The following is an 18,360-nucleotide window of genomic DNA, read 5'->3' on the forward strand; positions in this document are numbered from 1 at the left end:
TTTTTGGAGACTTATAATATTTGTTAGCATAATAGAGGCTGTCCTGCAGAAAGAAATCTGTTCAATGTAGAAAAATTCAGCATTTACTATATGTATTTCAGTGCTGCATTTGTGAAAAGCCTACTAAGGTCCTTCAAAACTGGTGTCTGTGTTTTGCAGTGTGTGAAGTGCAGCATGTGAAGGTTTTTTTGTTTTGTTTTGTTTTTTATAAACTTAATTATTTATTTTTAGCTGTGTTGGGTCTTCGTTTGTGTGCGAGGGCTTTCTCTAGTTGCGGCGAGCGGGGGCCACTCTTCATCGCGGTGCGCGGGCCTCTCACTACCGTGGCCTCTCTTGTTGCGGAGCACAGGCTCCAGACGCGCAGGCTCAGCAGCTGTGGCTCACGGGCCTAGTTGCTCCGCGGCATGTGCGATCCTCCCAGACCAGGGCTCGAACCCGTGTCCCCTGCATTGGCAGGCAGATTCTCAACCACTGCGCCACCAGGGAAGCCTGTGAAGGGTTTTTAATGTTTTCCTAGTGGAGGTGAGTGTCATGGAAAACATGGAGAGGACTTGGAGCGGGGACAGGTTGGGAGGGAAAACGAAGGAGGGCTTTAGTGTAAGTTTGACCTCCTGTTGGGAGAGTCAAGTGGCATATAAAGCTGGCAATTGGAAAGGTGGCTCTGAAGGCAGAATTAGGGCTGTAGGTAGAAATGTGTGAGTTCTGTGAATATATGGGATTGTTGTGACCACAGGGATGGCCAAGGTTGCCTTTGGACAAAGGTAGATGACAGAGTCTGAAGGGACCCAGGAGGGGAAGAGCCAGGGAGTCAGGGGAAACCTGAGGGGCCCCTAGCAGTGCCTGCAGGGTCCATGAGAGGCCGAGATGGCTGGAAAATGAAATTCTGCTGAAGGGCAGTGGCAGTAAGAAAGGACACAGGCAACAAGGACCAGCACAAGGCAACAAAGAAAGGGAATGGACCGTTTTCGGAGTGTTTTCTAGCTATGAGGCACTCGCTTTATTTCACTTAGTAGCTATACACTGTTAAATGAATGCATGCATTTTCATTTAACTTTTTATTTTGGAATAATTTTAGCTTCTAGAAAAATTGCAAAAATAATACAAAGAATTTCCAGGTACCCTTTACCCAATTTTCCCTAGCCACCTTGTATAATTATAACATATTAATCAAAACTAAAAAATTATCATTGGTATAATGCTAACTAGACTATAGACTTTACTCAAATTTCAGCAGTTTTCAACTAAGTGGAGGGCACTATTTGTGTCCGGTTCCCTTTCTCTGTAGCCTTACAGTGTACAGTCAAGATTTTGTTTTCCAAAGTTACTTGGATGGGTTCTTTTCCTCCCTACCCTCTTCAGCGTGGGTGTTATGTCATTTGCTTATGATATAGTTAGTTCTTTGTTACACTTGGTCTCTTATTTTGGGCCTCTCTTCATTCCTGATTGCTTTTATTTTTTGTTTACACACAGTAAAACTCTCCGGGTTTTGACAAAGACATAGACATGTGTATCCAGCCCCACAGTTGTGATATAGAACAGTTCTGTCACCTCCACGTTTCCTCCTACAGCCTGGATTTTAACCGTGGTTTCAGGCGAGTGGGTAGCAAAGGGGTGGGGAAGGAGCTGGGCGGTGTAGGATCTGCCCAATGACTGAGAACTTAACTGTGAAGGCAGTGTGCCCATGGACAGAGCACAAGGGTAGGGTCGCCAGATTGAGGCTGAGGGACGTCTCTCTAGCCAGTAGGTAGAGGTAATAGGAGCGGCCAAAAGCCCTGGAGTAGGGCAGCAACCTCCCGGTGAGGACCAGCTTGGAAAGGCCAGCTGTGCGGGATCAGGCAGGGTCTGAAGGCAGGCGGACCGTGGGGAGGGGTCCTGCCTGTTGTCTCTGAAGCTGACTGTGGAAAGAAGAAGGTGTGGAGTAGGTACCAGGGGAAGGTTAGAAACAGCCTCTGTCCCCTGGCAGGGTGGGAGTTAATGAGAAGGAAAAGAGAGGGTGGTGGGGCAGAGTGACACAGAGGGTGCTCTGGGGCACGAGGAGCAGGGATTGGCTGCAGTCCTCTCTAGAGGAACCCTGGGCAGCTGCAGAACCATGTGGAAAACGCAAAGGAGCTTTTTACTGCAGAGCTTTCGTTTGACCTGTGAGTGCTTGGAGTTGGGGGGAGTGATGCAAGGAGTAGGCCAAGAACTGCGAGTCGAGCTTCTGGAAAAGGCTGAGCTTTGTAGGGACCATTTGCTTCTATTCCTGTGGGAGGAAGGGGGCGGTGGAGGAGGGAAGGGGAGGCGCTCGTAGGTATAGCCTTGACGGATAACCACAGGGAAGGGCAGGGGCTGGATATGTTCTTGTCTTTCCCAAGGTTGTGCCCTGATTAAGTGACTCTGTGTTTATATTTCCAGAAGCAGTTTGAACTTTCACATCGGTGGTTTTTCAAATCAGGAATATTAGGTATTAACTGAAGAAGAAAACATGGCCTTGGCCAGAGTATCTGTATGTCAATATTGATACCATCAGGATTCAGTGAAACAAGAAGATATCCATTCTGGATGATAGCAGCTGCATTAGCTAATTTCTTATTAACTCACACAGAATTAAAACGCATATTCTTTTCTTTTCACCTTATGTACAGACTGTCTTCTTACACATGGGCAGCTAACCTGGTGGAGGCTGTTTAGAAAGTGAAGTTCTTCTGGCCTCAGCAGGCGGTGTGCAGGGAGCGGGGGGAGCGCCCGCCATTGCTGGAAGGTGAGAGGGGCTGGGCGCTCTTTGGTCCTGGGTCACACTTCTTCCCAGTGGCTGGAGTGGAGCCTCAGACCTACACGGTGCCCTGGCTTACCGTCCAGATCCACCCAGGGCCTGATTAGTGTGGAGGATGGAGATGAAATAACACTTCTCTTTGGCGTTTTGGCACTTGTATGGGGCCTTCAGTTGGCATGTATTTAAGAGATTCCATAGCTCCATTTATTATTGCTTATTTTTTCCCTCAAAGCTATACACACATAGCCATTCATGTATGTGTGTGTGTGTGTGTGTGTGTGTATTTTCTTTTTTAGTTATTATTTTTTTGAGACCTAAGTGTCTGCCAGCTTTTGGGGCCCAGTCTCCTTGTCCGTCCCCCACCCTTTCCTAGAGAGAAGCACTGAGGCAGAGACGTAGCCGATCAGGTGTTCTGTTTTGTTTTGTTTTTGTTTTTTGTTTTAAACTCCACAAAAGTGACATCTGTTCCCAGCTGGTTTAGGAAGAGCGAGCAAAGAAGCATGAAGCAGATTTGTGTAACTGAACCTGCTGTTCGGGATGGAATTGCAGTGAGAAAATATTTTTCCCTGATAAGCAATTCAGATTGAAGTGAGGGAGAAGGAAATGGTCAGTTGGGGAAAAAGAGATGTGATGTCTTTTTCTCTTTTGTGGTTGAAGAGATGTCATGATGGAGAGCGTTGAAAATGCTAAAGGTGAAAAGGGATTGGTGAAGAAGGAAGAGCCAAGGGTGTGTGTGTGTACTAGTATGAGGGGAAAGGCAGGGATTGGGAGGTAGAGGCCGGGAGAAGCCAACCCCCTGCTTATTTCTTTGAAGACATGAAACCTGAGGGTGCTAAGTCATTTTCTATGAGGAACAAACTAAATGTGAAGCATTGCATAATGTAAACACACATTATAAGAACATTGCATATTTGAAGAAAAGAAGGTTAGAAATGTGAGTTAGATTCATTAATCTGTTGAATTACTTCTTCGAAAAGGGCTTCAGTGGCCAGATAAGTGCCAGAAAACAGTGACAAATATAGTCCCCCAAAAGGATAACAGACCTTGGATTATCATAGTTGTTCTTTGAAAAGTTTGTATAATGCTGTTGAGGCGATCTATAGACTTTGATTTGTTTTTCTTCAGGATTATTATGACTTAGCGTTTATTGATTTTCATTAAAGAAAATGTTAGTTTCTCCATTTACATGGGGAAGCCGATGTGTTGTCACCGGTCACATTGACCTTTGCATATTCATTTTGCAGGCATGTATCTGGGGATTATTTGCAGTTGGGTTCAGTGGTTACATTATGACTGGGAGCTTCTATGCCATCATCCTCTAGTTGGAAATTGACAAGTGGCTCCATGAAGAACAGTTTTTTATTGCAGAGTATAAGAAGTATGATTAAGGGGTGAATGGGTTTTTAAGTTTTTCTTTTGATTTGATAACTTTTGACTTTTACCAACAAAGATGAAATAGCTTACTATAATTTTAAGAGACTTTGGTAGGAAAGGAAGTGTTTTGTCTGTGTCATAGGAGGGACTAGAGTGACCATGTGACAGACTTGAGCTCTTTGATTTTCTTTTTTTATAAACAGGCCTAGCATTTTCCCCCCCAGACATTTTCAAGGTGAAAGGACTTTTATACATTAAGCACAAATGCTGTTAGTGAATTATACGTTATTTATAGGGGGTTTAGTTTTAAATTAAAAGACTGTTAGTGCCTCTGAAGGAAGCTGTATTTTACAGGGTTTAAATGAGATGAAAGACATTATTGCAATAACTAAAACTATTTCTGTTTGAAAGTCAAGCTGTTGAGGGAAAGGGAAGCTAAAGTGAGATCTTTTTATCTTATCTTTTAAACGAGAAGACTGAGATTTATCTTTGTAATGTTTTTAAGCAGAAGAATCTATTTTTAAAACAGTACTTAGGAATTGGGGAGAAAAACAGTAAAGAAAACTTTCAAACATAAACATTTCTCTCTGTATTTGATAGAACGGAGAAATGAAGCAGGAGTTAAGCATTTTTTTCCCCCAAGTGGTAAATTCACTCTCGCCTTCCAGAATGTGGGAAGGGTGAGGGTAGTAGGACGGTGTGATTGTGGGCATGAAAAACATTTCTATAAACCAAAAAAGAAGTGTGAAGTTACAGACAGCGGTGTTTATTACATTGATTATACAACCCAGGAGAGGTGAACTCACCGCCACTATGGTCTTGGGTTTCAGACAACGCGATGTGCTTTCAGCGGCCGCTGCACTTGGCCTGTTATGCCCGCTGTGCATTTTCACCTTATAGTCAGGATTCAGGTGAACTAGGAGAGCTGACTCATATGTTTTTTGTTTTTTTTAATTTATTTTTATTTATTTATGGCTGTGTTGGGTCTTCGTTTCTGTGCGAGGGCTCTCTCTAGTTGCGGCAAGCGGGGGCCACTCTTCATCGCGGTGCGCGGGCCTCTCACTGTCGCGGCCTCTCTTGTCGCGGAGCACAGGCTCCAGACGCGCAGGCTCAGCAGTTGTGGCTCACGGGCCCAGTTGCTCCACGGCATGTGGGATCTTCCCAGACCAGGGCACGAACCCGTGTCCCCTGCATTGGCAGGCAGGCTCCCAACCACTGCGCCACCAGGGAAGCCCGACTCATATGTTTTTAAACCGCTGCTAATTCACTCTTAACCTGTCCACAGTGTCCCAGTACTTCACCCCAAAGAGTTCATCTGGGTTCATCTTCTTCCCTAAAGAGAAAGTATATACATCTTAGGCATTTAGAGGAATGAGGGGTGGGAGCAGGTATGGCTACATGTCCACAGAGAAAGTTGTTCCTGCATCAGGAATGTCTTCTGGACCCCTTGGGGGGTTTGCAGATGTGGAGGTTCCTCTCTGGGGTTTTCTAAGCCTTCACTCTGCTTTAGTTGTGCAGATAGGAAAAGATACCGGCAGTGTGGTGGGCGACATCCTACCATTGACTGTAAGATTTAATGCTGCTGCTGCCGCCGCCATATGTGAGCACCTGTGTGTCCATAAACCAGGCAGGTCCCTGTTGTGTGTGAACAGGAGGGAGATAGTACAAATCATGTATTAATCTTCCAAGTATTCATCAGAATGCCTGCCAGCTGCACTGCCAATGTGAACTGCCAGTCACTTAGCAAGTTGTGTTTCATGTGGTGACCCTTTTATCATTTCTTGTGGTTGCGTGTTCTGGGCCTACTACCCACTGAGTATTTGAATTTTCTGTTACGTTCTTTTTGTTCCTGAACTGACTGCCCTCTAGGATGAATGGTGTGAAACTGGATGACGTCTTTTGCTCACCAAAATCATAAGAAGAGGGCAAAGGACATAAATCCCATGTAGCTGTAAAGAAAGGGTTGAGGGATTTAGGCAGAGCCCTGCCACCACTGGGGACCTCCAGAGCCTGGATCCCAGCTTTGGATAAGTGGTGGCATTAAAAAACCACCTTTCAGGCCCATTCGACTCCAGTGGGGTTTTGGGGGTGGTTCATGAGTCTATGTTTTGAATTCTCTAAAAAATGATCTACAAATTTGGATCATCATGGCTGGTAAAGATAGATCGCAGGGATGCTTTGCTAATGGTGGTTTTATTGTGAGTATTCAATTTATAAAGGCAGTATGATGCTTAAAAATAAAACTGGTGAGGGACTTCCCTGGTGGCGCAGTGGTTAAGAATCTGCCTGCCAATGCAGGGGACATAGGTTCGATCCCTGCTCCGGGAAGATCTCACATGCCACGGAGCAACTAAGCCCGTGTGCCACAGCTGCTGAAGCCCGCGCGCCTAGAGCCCGTGCTCCGCAACAAGAGAAGCCACTGCAGTGAGAAGCCCACGCACTGCAACGAAGAGTAGCCCCCGCTCGCCCTAACTAGAGAAAGCCTGTGCTCAGAAACGAAGACCCAACGCAGCCAAAAATAAATAAATAAATTAAAAAAATAAATTTAAAAAATAAATAAATAAAACTGGTGACATTCAGGGATTATTCCTAAGTGGGTGGACTCTTAAGTGGATATATTGTCTGACAGATGGATTTTTCATTGCCCACATTTTACAGTTCCGCTTCATTTAAAAAAAAAATCATAATATCAAACTTTCTCGCTAGATTTGACTTCATATAGATGTTTTCCTGTCATTATATGCTTAGAAGTGTTGTACTTCGATGCCGGGGGTACATTATTCCCTGTCTGGTCCTGCAGGCACCCATCTGGGAGAAAAGTGGCCCAGAGTGTTCTCTCTCTAGGCTAAGCAAACCATGTAGAGAAAAGTACATGTGACTTCTGAGACATAAGTGCATGGAAAGTGATTTATTCTTTTTTTTTTATGATTTTTTTCTGTTGCTTTATATCTTTTTATTAATGCACTTAAAAAATTAATTTATTTATTTTTGGCTGCTTTGGGTCTTCGTTGTTGCACGCGGGCTTTCTCTAGTTTTGGGGAGCGGAGGCTACTCTTCGTTGCGGTGTGTGGGCTTCTCATCGTGGTGGCTTCTCTTGTTGTGGAGCACGGGCTCTAGGCACGCGGGCTTCAGTGGCAGTGGCACGTGGGCTCAGTAGTTGTGGCTCGCAGGCTCTAGAGCGCAGACTCAGTAGTTGTGGCGCACGGGCTTAGTTGCTCCGCGGCATGTGGGATCTTCCCGGACCAAGGCTTGAACCCGTGTCGCCTGCATTGGCAGGCAGATTCTTAACCACTGTGCCACCAGGGAAGCCCTGGAAAGTGATTTATTCTTCAGCTCCTGTTGAGCCATAAGTGTTTGTTTCATCTTCAACAGTAGTTTTTCCCAACGAAATTCTTTGAAGTGTTTGGATGTGTCCCAGAGTGGGTGAATATGCTGAGGGTGTCTTAGCAGCTGATGATGGATTTATGGTTAATGTGAATTTTCACGGGTATGTTTATTGTTGCCTGAGTAGAAATCCTACTGTGATCCTCATATAGTTATTTTTATTAGGAATGCATGATGTTTTACAGATTGTACAAGAAAAAAATCATTAAATACTTTTGTAAAATGTGAAAGACAACTTCTCAGTGATTTAAAGCAGATTTAAAGGAGGAATGATGTAGTAAATATTGACGAGGAAAGAGTCTAGGTGTCTACAAATCACTTAGGCCGATTCTTCCATTGAAAGTTGCCTAAGATCAGCTGTGATCCTCGTTTCTTCCGACACTGATTGTTGCTTGATTCTCCTCTCTTCTTCCCTTCTTCTCCTTTGCTTTCTTTCTCTCCCTCTCCTTCCCTTTCCAGTTTTTCATTCTCCCTCTTCCCTTCTTTCCTTCTCTTCCTGGGTGCTGGCCTCCACAGCAGAAGGAAGGGACAGGCCTGGAGAGATCCCCTTACTTCCTGAGGGTCTCAGAGGCAGTGAGTTGTCGGCAGAGCGGGGTCAAGGCCTGTTCTTATTGTAAGTCCTGTGTTCTGGTCCCTGACTTGTGTCCTGTTGGTTATTTGGCATTTATGGTGCAAAGGCAAGTGAGACATTGCCTGTCTTCAGGCAGCTGACCAGGCCAGTAGGTAAGAAGAGACAAGTACACACACACTGTAATACATACAGAGCATAATCGAATCATAAGATGGAGTACTCTGGGGGTTCAGGGAGGAGGAAGAGCTCCCCTACAGTGGAAGGGTCCCTTGTAAAGACCCTAAGCAGTCTGTGTATTTATATATCCTTCATCTTTAGTAACGGTTGTGACTGTCCATTTTCCTAAAACTCTCCATCCTCCTACCATCCAGGGCTTCGTGCACATTAATGCAAGCACTTCTTCATAGACTGTTGTCCACCCTCATCTAGGCTGGCTGCCAAAGAGAGGGCCTTCCTCCCCCGGGCTCTGTCACGTCCTTGGGTCCATGTTGTCACGTGCTGGGAGTAATTTCATGGAAGGCCTTTCTCAGCTGCCATAGCCATTTGCAAGACTGTGTTGGCTGAGTAGTGATTAGGAAACAGCTGTGCGTTCCCTTAACCAGCGAAACCACTGGACTTGGGAGGGAGATGGAAGGGACACTACACTTTTCTGCCTGGAGAGTGTTTTTTTCCCCTAACGTAATGGAGGGAATTAAGATTAAGTAAAAACTGATGGAATGAGCTCCTGGGGGATTTTTGAAAATTTCAGATGGAACTTTATTAGCAGTAGACGGCCTGTGCTGGGTTGGGATGCTCACTTCTGTGGATGAATTGAAATCTGTAATTGGTTTTTTGCCTGTAATATATTGCTTTTAATGTGATATCCCAAATCTGACGGTGACTGTGTTAGCAATAATTTTGCCAGTAGAGTTAAATGCTGTCAAGATCAAAATATGTTTGGAAGTAGCTTTTTGTGAAAATGGTGAGATGAATCCAATGATAAATAACATTTTCTAGTCGTTACACCATAACCTGCTCTTTGTGCTAGAATAGTTTTGATCAGCTTGTTAGAGAGGCTCCACGCTGGCAGTGCTGCACGGCATTTTGGAGGAATTACTTCAAAGCTGTAATCATCAGGGCTTTATGCCTGTTTTCCGGATGCTTGTTCACTTTGGCTCAGTGTCCCGACATTATAATAAGTGCAGTTGGCAACTCGCTCTTTCGTGGTAGTCATCAGTGTTCGTGTGAGTCCCATAGGGCTGTTTATCTGCATGTTCATTGCTGATGGAATTATTTTCTGTTCGTTTGACAGAACATCTGATCAAATTCATGACCATGGGGGATATGAAGACCCCAGACTTTGATGACCTCCTGGCAGCATTTGACATCCCAGATATGGTCGATCCCAAAGCAGCTATTGAGTCTGGACACGACGACCAGGAAAGCCACATCAAGCAGAACGCCCACGTGGATGACGACTCCCACACGCCGTCCTCCTCCGACGTCGGCGTAAGTGTTATCGTGAAGAACGTTCGCAACATCGACTCCTCCGAGGGCGCGGAGAAGGACGGCCACAATCCCACCGGCAACGGCCTGCACAACGGGTTTCTCTCGGCGTCCTCTCTTGACACTTACGGTAAAGATGGATCGAAGTCCTTGAAAGGAGACGTGCCTACCTCAGAGGTGACTTTAAAAGACTCCGCTTTCAGCCAGTTCAGCCCCATCTCCAGTGCTGAAGAGTTTGACGACGATGAGAAGATAGAGGTGGACGACCCCCCGGACAAAGAGGACATGCGCTCCGGTTTCAGATCGAACGTGTTGACAGGGTCGGTTCCCCAGCAGGACTATGAGAAACTGAAGGCGCTCGGGGGAGAAGGCTTAAGCAAGACTGGCATCTCGACGTCAGGCAACCTAGATAAAAACAAAGTTGTCAAGAGAGAAACGGAAGCAAATTCTATAAATCTGAGTGTTTATGAACCTTTCAAAGTCAGAAAAATGGAGGATAAACTGAAGGAAAACTCTGAAAAGGTGCTTGAAAACAGGGTCCACGAGGGGAAGCTGACCTCGGAGAAGAGTGACGCCTCCCTCGGCGGTGTGGTGCCCTCGAGGACCAAGCCATCCTCCAAGCTTTCTTCCTGCATCGCTGCAATCGCGGCTCTTAGTGCTAAAAAGGCCGCTTCCGACTCCTCTAAAGAACCAGTGACCAACTCCCGGGAGTCCTCTCCGTTACCAAAAGAAGTAAACGATAGCCCTAGAGCCATTGAAAAGTCTCCGGAATCCCAGAGTCTCATCGATGGGACAAAAAAAGCATCCCTCAAGCAGCCGGATAGTCCCAGGAGCATTTCCAGTGAGAACAGTAGCAAGGGATCGCCGTCCTCTCCTGCAGGGTCAACACCAGCAATTCCCAAAGTCCGCATAAAAACCATCAAGACGTCTTCTGGGGAAATCAAGAGAACAGTGACGAGGGTGTTGCCTGAAGTCGATCTCGATGCCGGAAAAAAGCCTTCTGAGCAGACGGGGTCCATGGTGGCGTCCGTGACGTCGCTGCTGTCGTCTCCGGCCTCGGCCGCCGTCCTTTCCTCCCCGCCCAGGGCACCTCTGCAATCGGCGGTCGTTACCAACGCGGTGGCCCCCGCCGAGCTGACCCCCAAACAGGTCACCATCAAGCCTGTGGCGACTGCCTTCCTCCCCGTGTCGGCCGTGAAGACGGCCGGGTCTCAAGTCATTAATTTGAAGCTCGCCAACAACACGACGGTCAAAGCCACGGTCATATCTGCTGCTTCCGTGCAGAGCGCCAGCAGTGCCATCATTAAAGCCGCCAACGCCATCCAGCAGCAAACCGTCGTGGTGCCGGCCTCCAGCTTGGCCAACGCCAAACTCGTGCCAAAGACTGTGCACCTTGCCAACCTTAACCTTCTGCCTCAGGGCGCCCAGGCCACCTCCGAGCTCCGCCAGGTGCTCACCAAACCTCAGCAGCAAATAAAGCAGGCAATAATCAATGCCGCGGCCTCGCAGCCACCCAAGAAGGTGTCGCGGGTCCAGGTGGTGTCCTCCCTGCAGAGTTCTGTGGTGGAAGCTTTCAACAAGGTGCTGAGCAGCGTCAACCCAGTCCCAGTTTACATCCCCAACCTCAGTCCTCCTGCGAACGCGGGCATCACGTTACCGACCCGCGGCTACAAGTGCTTGGAGTGTGGGGACTCTTTCGCCCTCGAGAAGAGCCTGACCCAGCACTATGACAGGCGCAGCGTGCGCATCGAAGTAACGTGCAACCACTGCACCAAGAACCTCGTTTTTTACAACAAGTGCAGTCTCCTGTCCCATGCCCGCGGGCACAAGGAGAAGGGCGTGGTGATGCAGTGTTCACACTTGATCTTGAAGCCAGTCCCAGCAGATCAGATGATTGTGTCTCCATCAAGCAATACTCCTGCTTCATCTTCCGCCCTTCCGAGCTCCTCGGGAGCCGGCACACACACTGTAACAAAAATTCAGTCTGGCATAACCGGGACAGTCATATCAGCCCCTTCCAGCACACCCATCATTCCAGCTATGCCTCTGGATGAAGACCCATCCAAGCTCTGTAGGCATAGTCTGAAATGTTTGGAGTGTAATGAAGTTTTCCAGGATGAGACGTCGCTGGCCACTCATTTCCAGCAGGCTGCAGATACAAGTGGACAAGTAGAGTATCATTTACATTTTGGTGTTTCGGTGATGGGTCTGTAGACGTGAGTGCTCTATGCCATGCCGTTGATTTTAGGGGCGGGAGCTCAGTTAAATGGGGGGATGTGTGTGTATATTTGTGTACACACTCCCACGTGAGAGGATTGTTTTCATAGAGCGATGTTGAAATACGAATCTTATTTAAAAATCAGTTTTTTGGAAGATGATTCTTTTAGACAGATAGAAACTGTGTACTAGTTGGGTCATGGCACCTTAGATTTAGGGTAAGTAAAGGAGTTCTTAATTGTTGGGTGATTGGAATTTATGTTGGAGGTCTGAGCTCTAGCGAGTGATAGTGTAGACCCATTGGATTAAGTGTTCAAGTCAGGCTACGTCACCAGTGTTCCTGAGTCATTTATTAGTGACCATTTTGGGATTTAAAAATTTCCTGTTGTTTATAATTATTGTCTTTTACAGTTAAACACACCCAGTTGATAACCCACTTTTCAGGCATGCCTGCTCACTTAAGGTGTTGGTCTGGTATATTCAGTAATATTCTCCACTGCAGTGAATTTAAGCTTCTAACGGAAAACCCATCTCCACTTAAATATAGAATACCTTTGAGTTTGTGTTTGTGACATTTTTTTTTTTTTTTTTTTGGGCTGCATTGGTTCTTCATTGCGGTGGTTTCTCTTGTTGCGGAGCACGGGCCCTAGAGTGCACGGGCTTCAGTAGTTGCGGCGCGTGGGCTCAGTAGTTGTGGCGCGCGGGCTCTAGGGTGCGTGGGCTCAGTAGTTGTGGCTCGTGGGCTCTAGGGCGCAGGCTCAGTAGTTGTGGCACACGGGCTTAGTTGCTCTGCGGCATGTGGGATCTTCCCGAACCAGGGATTGAACCCGTGTCCCCTGCCTTGGCAGGTGGATTCTTAACCACTGTGCCACCAGGGAAATCCCTTGTTTGTGGCATTTTTGGTTTGTTTTTTTGTGGTGAAGTGTAGGTTGGTGTTGGTGAGATGTATTTCAGAGTGCGCGTCAGTCAGCGATCTTATCTCTACCATTTGCTTCTCTCCATGAGGCAACTTCTGGGCAGTAGATAAGTGTGTTTTACAGATATATGGAAGTAACTGGGCATGTTGAATGAAACTAATTCAAGCTAGAAAGACCATATGATTTATTTTGCAAACCAGGAAACTTGTGATATTGGAAGGGGCGCTAGTTTGAGCTGATATACTCTGGCTCAAACTTCTGTTTTTGAAGACCCAGTGGTAAACTGATCTTTCCCTTATTTGCCTCCACTATCTTGTGATGAGGAGCTTTATGCTGTGGTTCAGACGTCTGGTACTGTCACCGTGATCAGTTCCCCAAGGGCAACTGCTGAGTTAAGTTCTTTGTAGGATTTGAGTTTGGGGAACAAAAGATCAAGAATACTTCAGTGACTTTTCCTCTGGACATTCAGTTGAGTGGAAATGGAGACGATAAAGAGTTTCGAGAACATTCTTGCATCGAGAACTTTGGATGTTACATGTTTCATTGGCTCTGACAGTAAAGTACTCAGGTGGCTAAGCTGGTTTAAGAAGAAGTGATTGATGCAGCCCCCCAAGCGCATCCTGGTGACAGGGCTTGGGTTCTGTCTGGGTTCCTCTTATCTGGTCACCACTTCATCAAAGGGGCAGTCTTTCTTTCTGTCTTAAAAGGATGCAGTAAAAAAAAAAAAAAAAGAAAAAGCTGTTTCTGTAGTTCTCTCTGTCCTGCTGGTATTCTGTGCAGGTGGTGGATTATGTCCCGGCTCGCGTGGGCCGGTCTGTATTGGCATGTGGAGCTGCCTTGAGAGATGTCTGTTCCCTTGGGGACCCTTTCTTCCCTGTTTTCCCCTCGTTTTTGTTCTCTGTTAACCATTTAGGCGCATCAGCCGAACTAGGGTCAAATAAGGAAGCGCTTTCCCTCAGGGAGAGAGATTGACGTCTCTTCTTGTGTGGGTGGTGCTTTGCCTTGACTCTTTGTGTTTTGCTGGGACGGGTGTGTAGTGCAGCTCCCCCGTTTCCCCTGGAGCGCTGAGGAATGAGTCAGGGCAGAATATGTGTTAACTCCAGGGCCAGGTAACACTAGGCCGGACAGTCACCCCGTTCTGGTTCCTTCCTCTGGCTCTGCCGAGCTAGGGTCCACTCAGCCCACCTGAGAAGAGCATTTCTATCGAGTGAGCTTCAGCTGCCGTCTGATCCAGCCACCGCCTGGCTGGCAGCATCAGCGCACCCCGTGGCACCCCTCCTGCTCCTCACTGCCCCTGCTTTCTCCGAAGCCCTGCCCTTCACCGCGGTATACCCTCCACAACTTGCCACTCTTCTCAGGCTCAGCCAGGGGTCCTGCGCACCCAGGAGCAGCCTGGTCTCTCACCCGGCCGCGCCGCCTGCGCCCCTGGGTGCGCAGCGGCTGCCCCTTCTTCAGTCTCCTTAACACCCTCCTCGAGTCCCTCCTGCAGCCCAGGAGGCCGTGGCATCTGTGCAGCTCCTGCTGTCCTAGCCTCACGTGTAGCGGGAGCTCGGGTGGTCCCCACCTATGGTTGGCCACCACCCCCCCCCACCCCCACCCCCACCGCGTGGCATCAGGTAACCGTGGCGATGGGAGGCTGGGGCCAAAGATAGGAAGGACGGCAGAGAAAAGAGAAAAATTCTTCGTTTCGTCTTCTCCAGTTTGCTATTCGCACGACCGCTGGCTGGTTTACAGTTTGTGACCTTAAATTTAAGTGTGGGGGAAAAGTCCACCTGTATAAACTGTTTCCTCTCTGACAAGGGCACTTACAACACTTAGTTCAACTTCTCAATTTTGTAAGAAGATCTAAGGGCACCTCAAGCACCAGTCTTTCCTTGAGCGCCTTCTTTCTGTCTTACTTTCCGTTTCTCCGTTGGGCCCCCCATTCCTGGTAACTCGTGGGTGAACTTGAGCCAGAGGAGGCTGCCTCACTGCCCGAGGGTGGGGACCGTTACAGGGTCAGCCCCGGGCCCGCCGCTGCCCGTTTTCTCTCTGGGCTCTTCTCAGGTCTGCCCAGGCCGGGCTTCCCTGCATCTGCACGTAGGCTAAGAGAGTCATGTAAACAGCTTCCTGTACTGACCCCAGCGAGCTTTGATTCTGGAGGTTAAAGGGTGTGACCTCAGGGCCCTGGCAAGATTAACAGGCCCACTGGCCCTTGCTCCGTGCCTTTCCACGTGTGAGTTTACCGGACCTAGAGAAAGGTGTGCCGGTTCACTGGCAGCGGGGATATTCCTTCCTCCTTCCCTCCCTTCCTCCCATCCGGGATATTCCTCCCTTCCTTTCTCCTGCCCACCTTCTACTTATAATTGCCAAGGTAGTTTAAAAATTTTACGTGATAATGCCGAAAGTATCCCGTGCTAATTAATGCCTTGAGTCTTCTCAGATCATCCCATTTTCAAATTAAACTTTTTATTTTGAGGTAATTGTAGATTCAGGTAAGAAACAATACAGAGGGATCCTGTGTACCCTTTACCCAGTTTCCCCCAAAGGCAACATCTTGCAAAACTATTAAACAGTATCATATCCAGGCTGTTGGCACTGGTGCTGTCGATACGTAGAGCCTTTCCACGACCGTAAGGATCCCTCGTGTCGCCTTTTTAGAGCCACAGTCACCTCCCTCCCGCCCCCGCCTCCCTCTTAGCCCCTAGGAGCCACTAATCTCTTCTCCTTTCTGTAATCTTGTCATTTCAGGAATGTTATATAAATGGAGTCATACCGTATGTAGCCTTTGAGACTGGCTTTTTTTTCCACTCAGCGTAATTCCCTGGAGATTCATCCAGGTTGTTGGCTATATCACTAGTTTGTTACCAGTTTGGGGCTATTATGAATAAAGCTGCCACAAACATTTGTCTGCAGGTTTTTGTGGGAACGTAAGTTTTCCTTTCTCAGGGATAAATCCTTTTTGTGTGCTGGGTTGTATTGTAGTTGCATATTTATAGTCTTAAGAAATTCTTTTCCACAGCGGCTGTACAATTTTAAATCTCAAGAGCAATGTATGAGTGATCTAGTTTCTCCACATCCTCACCGACATTTGGTGGTGGCATCATTTTGTATTTTAGCCATCCGGATAGGTGTGTAGTGATATCTTGTGGTTTTAATTTGTGTTTCCTCCATAGCTAATAATGTTGAATATCTTTTTGTGTTTATTTGCCATCTGCATATCCTTTTTGGTGAAATGTCTCTTCTTTTGTCCATTTTCTAATTAGTTTTCTTGTTTGTTTTTACTGTTGAGTGTTAAGAGTTCTTGATATATTTTAGATACTGGTCCTTTGTTGGTATGTGGTTGCAAGTCTTTTCTCCCAGTCTGTGGCTTGTCTTTTCATCTTATTAGGTCTTTGGCAGAATAAATGTTTTTAATTTTGATGAAGTCCCATTTATCAGTTTTCTCTTTTATGGCTTGTGCTTTTGGTGTCAGGTCTAAGAACGCTTTGCTGTAGATCCTAAGAACCTTCTTTTATGTTTTTTTTCTAAAAAAATTTTAGTTTTATGATTTATGTTTAAGTCTGTGATCCGTTTTGGGTTAATTTTTGTATAATGTGTGAGACTTCGATGGAGATTTCTTTTTCCCCATGCATGTCCCTTTTCTCCAATACCACTTGTCCAGAAGACTGTCTTTCCTCCATTGAATTGCCTTTGCAGTTTGTCAGACATCAGCTGGCATATTTGTGGAGCCATTTCTGGGACTCTGGTGGACTGACTCCTCCAACTTTATTCTTTCCTCTCAAAATCGTTTTTTAGCTATTCTGGTTATTTTGCCTTTCCATATATATTTTAGAATAGTCTTGTCTATATCTATAAAAAAATTCTTGTTGGAATTTTGATAGGAATTATGTTAAACCTGTATATCAATTTGGGGAGAACTCTTTTCTTTATTGAGTCTTTCAGTCCATGAACAAAGAATGTCTCTCCATTTATTTAGATCTTCTTTGATTTATCATTTTGTAGTTCTTATCATACAAGTCTTATACATGTTTTGTTTGCTAGCTTTAGCTTTCCTTCTTTCTTTACATGTTTTGTTGGTGCTCCCCCTCCCCCCTGCCTCCCCTTCCACGTGGGCAAGTGTAAATGGTATTATATCTTTCATTGTTCACATGTTTGTTGCTAATATATGGAAACACAATAAATTTTTTTTTTTTTTAAATCTCACTAATTTTTTTTTTTTAATAGCTACTTTATTTATTTATTTATTTATTTATTTTTAGCTGTGTTGGGTCTTCGTTTCGTGCGAGGGCTTTCTCTAGTTGCGGCAAGCGGGGGCCACTCTTCATCGCGGTGCGCGGGCCTCTCACTATCGCTGCCCCTCCCGTTGCGGGGCACAGGCTCCAGACGCGCAGGCTCAGCAGTTGTGGCTCACGGGGCCAGTTGCTCCGCGGCATGTGGGATCTTCCCAGACCAGGGCTCGAACCCGTGTTCCTTGCATTAGCAGGCAGATTCTCAACCACTGCGCCACCAGGGAAGCCCCACAATTAAGTTTTGTGTATTTATCATGTATCCCTTGCCTTTGTTAAACTCGTTATTGGATTTAGGGTATTTTTGGGGGGGGGGGAAGATTATATTGATTTTTTTTCAGATATTGAACCAGCCGTGCATCTCTGGGATGAATCCCACTTGATCAAGGTGTGTAATTCTTTTTATATATTGTGAATTATATTTGCTAATATTTTGTTAGTATTTTGCATCTGTATTCATATAGGAAGGGACTTATAATTGGTGTTAGATTTTCTTTAAATATTTGATAGAATTCTTCAGTGAAACCATCTGGGCCTGGAAATTTCTTTTTTTTGGGATTTTTTTTTTTAAACACCGGCTGGGCTGGTGGAGGGACTCATAATCACTTGGTGGGGATGAAAGTCCCACTTCCCTGCTGCCTTCTCTGATACCATCTGGGTGAGGGTATTAGGACACCTTATTACAGCCTCAGGAGCGGAGGTCTGGGCTCCACCTGGACTTGGTGTGCTATGGGTGAGGCCACAGTGTTTCCTGGGGTGTTTGGCTGGAGTAGAGCAGTAATTGTGTCTTTTGCTAGGCTGCCCCTTTCCGGATCCTTTGGCTAGAGATAGCAGGCTTTTGTTGGGGATTTTTTTTGTCCGTGCCCATTGGCGTTTCTGGGTTCCCAGTTTCCTCAGCTCCAAATCTGGGATCCGTGAGGCAAAAAGAACCCCAGAGAACTCATCACTAGGGACCTGAGGTGCCTAGCCAGCCTGCCTTCTCTCTGCCTTTCAGAGTCTCTTTATGTTTGTTGTATATATAATACCCAGGAGTGTTAGTTGTACTTAGTGGAAGGAATAGAGAGACGTACTTCTATTCCATTTCCCTGGAAGTGGAAGTTTCTCTCTATTTTTTCAAATACAGCGGTTTTGTCTTCCAGGAGAGAGTGTGTAGTTACATCACTGGGCTCTGCCTGAGGCCTCCGGCCTGTGATTCTCGGTCACTTTTTGGAGTCAGGCTTCCTGGGAGGACAGCATTCCACTTGACTCTGGACTCCTCTCCTCTTTGAGCCTCAGGCATGTCCCCTGCTCAGTGAGGTCACCTCCGTCTTGGCCTATCTGTGACAGCTGTCAGGAGCGAGCATCTCTTCTTCTCCCTTTCACATGTGTTGAATCCAGCCTCTTAAGACCTCA

At 46.5% G+C, this 18,360-nt stretch overlaps 1 protein-coding gene across 10 annotated transcripts in view; it reads left to right on the forward strand.

Annotated features, from left to right (window-relative positions):
- ZNF532 (zinc finger protein 532) overlaps positions 1-18,360 on the forward strand; it is a 107,999-nt gene that overhangs the window by 39,337 nt on the left and 50,302 nt on the right. For 9 of the 10 annotated variants that reach the window (XM_068562789.1, XM_068562790.1, XM_068562797.1 and 6 more), the window contains one exon: positions 9,373-11,735. In XM_068562789.1, the coding sequence (XP_068418890.1) occupies positions 9,390-11,735 (2,346 nt within the window). In that variant the 5' untranslated portion in view covers positions 9,373-9,389. Of the gene's footprint in view, positions 1-2,624; positions 2,741-9,372; positions 11,736-18,360 lie in introns of all 10 variants that reach the window. The other variant, XM_068562792.1, reaches the window with a different exon arrangement.

Source organism: Eschrichtius robustus, chromosome 14, assembly GCF_028021215.1.
Source record: "Eschrichtius robustus isolate mEscRob2 chromosome 14, mEscRob2.pri, whole genome shotgun sequence".
Taxonomy (NCBI): domain Eukaryota; kingdom Metazoa; phylum Chordata; class Mammalia; order Artiodactyla; family Eschrichtiidae; genus Eschrichtius; species Eschrichtius robustus.